General features: G+C 31.3%; 1 protein-coding gene across 1 annotated transcript in view; it reads right to left on the bottom strand.

Annotated features, from left to right (window-relative positions):
• Positions 1-359: 359 nt before the first annotated feature.
• The window catches only part of LRBA (LPS-responsive vesicle trafficking, beach and anchor containing), a gene marked incomplete at its 5' end in the record, with an annotated part of 547,723 nt that continues 540,241 nt past the window's right edge, over positions 360-7,841 (bottom strand). Inside the window, 2 exons of the mRNA XM_008566486.1 lie at positions 360-472; positions 5,554-5,721. Coding sequence (XP_008564708.1) covers positions 360-472; positions 5,554-5,721 — 281 coding nt within the window. The remainder of the gene's footprint in view (positions 473-5,553; positions 5,722-7,841) is intronic.

Genomic DNA, 7,841 nt, shown 5'->3' with positions numbered 1-7,841 from the left:
TTAAAATTAAATTTCCTCTCTGATCATAAAGTATTAGACAATTTTCTTTGGTATGGCACTATTAAAGTTTACAGATGAAGATATTCAGATTTACTTCAAGGACATAAATCATCAGTTTTTCTGTTCTCATATTTATATGGCTATAGCCTACAGGCTGACTGGTATAGTCATTTTTCTCTGCAACCAAACAAGGTAAATAAATGTGATATATTGGCACATCAGCCCACCACTCTGCATATGGTGCACATTAAGGTTGTATTCATTTGCCATATGAATATAATTCCTTTTACCACATCTCCTATTAGTTACAAGCAGTAAATACAGAGTTGTTTTTCTGGAACTTGAGGGCCTGCATTACATCATGGAGCACTAAACATCCTGGACCTTCTGGAGAATTTCATAGACATACTTTTAATGTCACCTGAACTTGAACACTGCCAACATACTGCTTCAAAATCCCACTTGATGAATTCTTCAAGGAAAAAGAAAAATACAGGGTAGACTTAGTGTAACAGTGCACACCAAAAGCAGGGCCAGAAGGGAAGCTCGTTATAAGACAGGTACAAGATGCTTATGTTCTCGACAAAGAATCATATCAAGAGTCATATCCCAGGTATAAAAAGGCTCCTTGTTTCAAGCATGGCTTTCATATTTAGATTCTAGTGAACATAGAAACCTAAATTTAAAATATCACTTACTTTTCCCCAAATGTAGCCTACTGAAGACCTGTGGTCAGTAAGATAATAGTTTATCTCATGACAAACTGTGGTGCTTTGTTTTATTAGGCATACCTTGCACTTTTTCTGTAAACAAAATCTTTATTATAAAGTTCTAAATCCAGGTTGGGTGGAGAAAAAGAGGGAAGAAAGTGATTTCTTTTTAAATACTTATACAGTTAAATATAAATCTATATACCCTGACATTTGTGAAAAACAAAGTACACCTGTCTTATCAAATACCGATTTTCATGCTTCCCAACATTAAGTCCCCAAATGCATCCAGCAGATGGTGCTGTAGGACACCTACTTACAGAGAGTAATACTGTCTGTACTATATCCACCTACATTTTGGCAAGACAAAGAATAAGGATTTATCAGTAGCTTCACTAAAACATAATAGGCTTTACAATAAAAAGGTCATAATTCCTAAATATGTGCACAAAAATATACATATGCATAAGCACACAGGCACAGAGGCAACCAGTAAATGATTCACACCTGGACGTTATGATACTATTCTTACAGACTTGATGAGTAGTCTATGTGTATATCAGTGATATTTATAGTCATATGGCAAGATCATTCTAAATTCATTTAAAAAAAATTTAGAATGCCTTAAAGTTAGAATTCATTTTTAATTATAGCAGGAATGTCTCATTAGGGTGATACTAGTAAAATTAACAACAGTAGGATTTACGGTAATGACTTAAGTGATTGATGAGAGTATAACAAAATGAAGTTTTAGACAGAGAAAAAGCAGAGCAGCTACGGCATACAGTACTTTAAAAAACAGCTCTGTGGTCTGTTAGTGCTAGCCTTATGGTTAATAAAACCTTCTTTCTAATTAACGGTGCTGAAATATTCTTAAAGAACAGAATCTTGTTGTTATGAAAAAACTTAATAGTTTTTTTTTTTCAGTAGACGCCATTCCCATAAAGGAGAAAGCTGACATAGATTAGCATGTCTGATTGCACAGAGGGAAAAAAATGCCACCTTTCAATCAAATCAAAACCAGAATGCAAGAATGGAAAACTACTTTACTGAAATACTACTCACACAAATCTATGCAACACCCTCACAGTCAGCAACCATTTGCTTCTAAAGCTAATCAACTGCGGCTTTAAAAAAAAATCACCCACGTATCTAAAAATACCTAACATGCATTTAATTTTTAAAATCCAAGTTTATGATTTATTAATATAAAAATACTAAATAAATAATAACTTTTGTATATTTTCATCTTGCTTATCTAAATAAGATCACGTCAAACGTAAAGTATTTAAATACCAACTGAATGCAATGGGGAACATTTTCTCCAAAATTTGGAAATGTGCAGTCTGGATAGCATTATTCCGAAGGAAATTTGGGTATCTCAGGGAAAGCACTTTGGTGGACAAGATTCAGTCCTAAAACACAAAGAGTACTAGGGCAAAGAGAGATGCAATGCTTCCATGTAGAAGATACCTTTCACTGAAATGTTCATGGTAAATTTTATATAAGAAATCCACATTTAAATGGAAGCCTATTTTAAATTTTCTTCTCATCGAGAAAATTGCATTCCAGAGAAGATAACTATCACAAGACAATAAAGTCAAAGATGAAAGACTATCTGGTATACAGGAAAACAAGCCTTTGCTATGTATAGGCAGGTTTCACAAAACATTTGCATCTTTTTAAAAGCCTCAAATTGTGCTATTTATAGATTTTGTCTAGTTTGAATTAGCCTGTTTTTGCCAAAGCAATATGCATATTAATACTGGATAACATGATATTTTAAAATATTACTTATACAGCTATCAACTTTACATATAGCCAATATTAGGTTTGGAGAAAATGGTGTATTGTAGGCTTATGACCCTAGCAAAAAAAATTAGTAACTATTCTCATTATTTTTAAAATAAAAAAACTATATAGCTGAATTAGAGCTATAAAATGCAGAAAAAGCAATAGCCTAGTTTTCTTTCATTTGTCTATTTCCTAATTTTTAATAAAAAATTTAAAGTTGAGGCATTATGTGCATTTATAGAACATATTATAATTGTATGTATATAAAAGCTTGGTCACTTCTTAAAAAGTCATTTATATTACACCTAAGAGATACAATACAGGATTAAGCATAACACAAAACCCCTCATCTGAAAAACTCTTACTTCAGCTGCTGCATCGTGGAGCCATCAATGAGCCAGAGGCTTATAAAATACAAACCAGCTTGTGTGAATTTTTAAAACAGTTTGCACATGGTAAAAATGTCTTTGTTTTTGTTTGTCATTTTCTCATGAAAAGCTTAGACTGGCTTTTTCATTTTTCTATTCTAATGTGTGTAAATTCTCATTGTATGAAAAAGTGCCTATTTGTCTTTTTCCCAGATTCACCTTTCAAAGCTAAAGCAAGATTAAACTGGGCTATCAGACATTATAAAAGGATGGGGTTCACTTTGAGAAAGGTAATTTAATTTAGTGAAGATACATTACAATTTTCTAAAATTTTTATTAGATATGCTGTTATGTTATTCTTTTATTTTTTTCTTTTCATTACTAGCATTACTAGGAGTTAATGTCCACCATACTCCAGACAATCAAAGGGTATAGATGAAGTGCTTTATGAAAAATATAACATTATAATATGTACTCTAATGCCAACAAGATGCTGTTTTTGTGGTGATTTATTTGCTCTAGGTATCCTGTGCTTCTGATAACACCTTAAGTCTGTTCTGTTGTTGCTTTCATTTTACAGACAACAGAAGGACCACAGCGAAGCTTAGAACTTAGATTTTTTTTTTTTTTTACTGCAAATCCCAAGATTTGGTCAGCCCGACTTGATTCATTTTTTTAAAGGACATGCATGTAAAAACCCTCCTTAGGGTGAGTTATAAGGTATTCAAATATATAAAATATATTTAAATATATATATATATATATATATATATATCATGATATATATCATACTTCTGGAAAAGCTGAAAATTTCTCACTTTAAAATATACTTAAATTTCTGAAATGCAACAGCACTTACATACAGGTGCAGCTAATAAGTCTTTGGCTACCTCTCAGAGGATGCATTGGCAGTGAGTATGTATAATATACAGAGAACATGATTAAGTCAAGTAAAAAAACAAAAACCCAACATCTATCTTTGTGTATGCGTGTGTTTAGATTGCTATATGTGCATGAAACATCTTACATAATTTTAAGGCAAGAAAAAGTTCTTCCTAAATATTTTGAGATAAATAACAAAATTGTAGACTTATTATCCACATCAAATCTAGGTTTGTCTGAGATAATTTAGTAAATCTCAGTAAATAGATTTACAGAAACAGGAAAAAAGAAATTGAAAGTAGTCACTTATCCTAAAAAGCTAAAAAGGAAGGACCAGAATGTCAGTATCCATAATGTAAAGAACATGAAGTATTTTTCAAAAGAATATGAAAAACAAAATTCCTGATATTTACATCTGTAAAATCTTGTAATTATACATAAAATGGAGGTATTTATATAAGTATGTGAAATACATGCACACATACACACTCTCCTCCCACATAAATACACACACTACAATTTGATCTCATTACTAACACTGTCATCCACAGCCTCATATCCTTAACATTATTTTTCATATTCTATTCATGTAGGAAATTATCCCCATTTAGATTAAAATAAGAAATATTAGAGGTTCATTGAATTAAAATTCCGTTTACCCACCAGACCAAATAAATCTATGATGAACATAAGAAGAAATAGTTTTGAAATAACACTTTATGTATATACTTCTTTTAAAATTATACTAGCATTTGACCAATTTTTTTGAAAAATGATCTCACTTTCATACAAATATTATACATTCAAGCACAGCTTTGAGAAGTCAATCCAAAATATGATGAACTTAAACATATATTCAGACCGTTTCATTATTTGGGGTTGAGTGACAGAAGTAAGTACCATAGTATTCAGGTAAAGTAATCAGGAACAACATGATCCTTCCTTAACTAAATACAATGCAACTTGCTTTAAATTAGAAACTGTAAATATTTAAGAGCAGTTAAAATGCTCTACCTTACGAAGTAAAAACCTAAAGCTATTCTTGCAGGAACTCTTCAGTGTTGTCATAATCATTTTAATTAAATTCTCATTTTTCAGGTGGTCCCTTTAGTTGTTTTTTCCTACTTAATGTGTTTTTCTAAAGCCATTTCTTTTCTGCAGCTGTGTGTGATTGGTTTTAATGGTAGCTGCTTCCTTTTTTGCCTTCTGTGAATTACAATTTTAAATGGTTACACATTTTTTGTTTTACTGCCTTCAGAATAGTTTCATAAAGATGTTTAAGGCTGTTGGTGAACATTTTCATTTACCATCTGAAAAACCAAGAACCAATTTGAATATTCCATATTGGCCTTTTATGACCTGTTTTATCTTTTAATATGTAAATGAAAGCATAATTTTATAAAGACTGGTTTGTTTCCATGAAACTATAACTTTTATTTTGTTCTTTTAAAATATGAATTCAATAAACAAGATAATATGTGATTGCCTTTTTATATCTTACTGTTTGTGAATAAAACACCTCCGTTGTATTTGGCAACAGCCATTTCTAATGAAGAACCAGCATTTTCAGATCATAAAAATAACCTATAACATGAAAAATAAGATTTCCTGCTTGGATTTTATCAGTGGCCACAAAATATTAATAACAAGGCTATTAGACCTTTCTTAAATTACAACTAAGAAATTAAAAATACTTGATAATTAAGTTTCACTCCCACCATAATGAAAAGGTAACTCCAGTATAAAATGTTAGTATACGTTACTTGTAAAAGTTTACTTAAAAAATAAGTCATACTTACTGCCTGGGTTATCTCCAATCCCACTGCTTCTCCCATTCCAGTACCACAGCAGAAGGGTTGCATCGCGTGACCCTGAGAGAATGTAGCAATTTCCCCCAATATATGACTCAGAACGAGTGAGGCAAGTGACAACATCCCAATGGCCAAACACCACTTGGATCAATTTTCCTGAAATACACAATAATTTTCTTTAAAACTGCTATTAAAAATATAAAACAAATGTCTATCTTGTGAGATAATGAAACCATATTAACTCAAATTTTGATAATTCAGATTTTATAATAATTTGACCTGGTCCAACCTAAAAGTTTTCTTTGAATACTTAAAATAACAACAACAGAAAAAAATCAATTCAATAGAGATAATAACATTTTTGAAAGGCATATGTTAAGACTATTTCAATGAATAATATTTGAGGACCGTGATACTACATCATTGTAATGACTACTATAAATTACAAATGAATCATGTTTCCTGATTAATGGAGGACCAGAGAACCCTTATTTGGAAACTTCTTAACACTTTCTTAAGTTACTCTATATGATTCAAAATAAAACAAAACTTAGTTGCCTTTCTGTAAAAGTGCTCTAAATTTCAAACTTCATTCATACAAACCGTCTCTGAATTAGTGAAGATTTAATGTATTTCTTCTTTTTTTAAGTAATCTATATGAGGACAACATACGTCACTTTAGACAGCTTCTGCTTTTTCAAATCAGGATTACATGGACTAAGTTTTGATGAAAGGACTAATTAATTGTGATTGCAGTTTGAGCCAGGTTATTCTTTCTTGGTTTTAATTGTCTGAATGATGAAAATTCCTTGGGGGGGGGGTGATGATGAAATCACTATTATGGCAACTTAATGGTAATGACTGTGGACAGTGGAGAGGAATCCAGTAAACTTACTATATATCTAGAGCTCCAAACACAGGAAAAATTGTTCCCATAAAGGTGTCAGAAAAAAAGTAAAACCCTCACCTTTTAGAATCTTTGTTTAACCAGAGATGGTGGTTTATAATTATAATTCACACAAACCTGTTTAAGGAATTAAATATCTATAGCAGCCCCTGCGTTTCATCTCTATAGTTTCTAGCTAACATTTTCCTTTGAAATGTCTACGGAACCTACAAATGAATGTCATAGAATATCTACTCTTAATATTCAGTATGGCTTTCTTTTCTTTTTTTTTTGGTAAATATTTCAGTGGGGTCATACAAATATAATTTAGATGCTCAGGAAAAAATATCACTAAGCCAAAAAAAAATTAATATACCTAAAAAGTTCATGTTTAACTTGGAATACATTACAAACTGTTCAAAAGCTTAAGGTCTCAATTAAGTGTTGGCATCTAAATGTATTTAACTTTTCAATATAATAAATATAATTAAGAAAGTATTTACATTAAATGTTTTAAATTCCTCATATTAATAAATCTGAGGCTTATTATTATGAAGGCTGAAAATTTAGAAATACTGAAATATACTTTATCTAAATCAATGGAAAGTCAAATACACATTCTCACTCATGAGTGGCAGTGTTGCATATAACCTACCAGTAGTAACTTTAAAATCAGATTCATTTCAATTTCAAATTGCATAACTGATAAAGTAAATTTTTTTCTCCTGTGATTAAGAGGGAGCAAAAACTTCAGTCAAAGCAGGTGTTTCAACTGCTAAATGTCCAAAATGTTTACTTCTGAATTTCTTCAACTTTTAAACTACCAACAAAACATTTCAGTAAAAAATTTAGCTTATGGGCCGAGCCTGTGGCGCACTCGGGAGAGTGCTGCGATGGGAGTGCAGCAGCGCTCCCGCCGCAGGTTCGGATCCTATATAGGGATGACCGGTGCACTCACAGCGCTCACTGTCTGAGTGCCGGTCTCAAAAAGGACAAAAAAAAAAAAAAAATTAGCTTATATCAATAAAGAATATGGTGAGAATTCAATACTTTCTAGAATAAGAAAAAAATTAAGAGCAAATTAAATATGAAAAATATAATATTTTTCACTTCATTTTCAATTTATGTGAAGAACAGAGTAGAGAGGTTTTATAATAAAATGAGTGGAGTTAGATTACAGGCAGGCCTTACATAGGATAAGACAAAAGTTAGGAAACTGAATGTATTCTTGTCAATAGAAAACAAAAAGTTAAATCTGTGTATTTTAACTACTGAGAGAGTACATTATATTGTAATAGTTTCATTCAGTGACTTCTGCTTTAGGCCATACCTAAAAGCTGAGAGCATATAAACTAGAGGGGTGACTTAAATAGTTTATTTAGGGATAAGT

Source organism: Galeopterus variegatus, unplaced genomic scaffold (assembly GCF_000696425.1).
Source record: "Galeopterus variegatus unplaced genomic scaffold, G_variegatus-3.0.2 Scaffold245, whole genome shotgun sequence".
Taxonomy (NCBI): domain Eukaryota; kingdom Metazoa; phylum Chordata; class Mammalia; order Dermoptera; family Cynocephalidae; genus Galeopterus; species Galeopterus variegatus.
The sequence above is the reverse complement of the archived record's forward strand: the minus strand, read 5'-3'. Positions and strand labels throughout refer to the sequence as shown.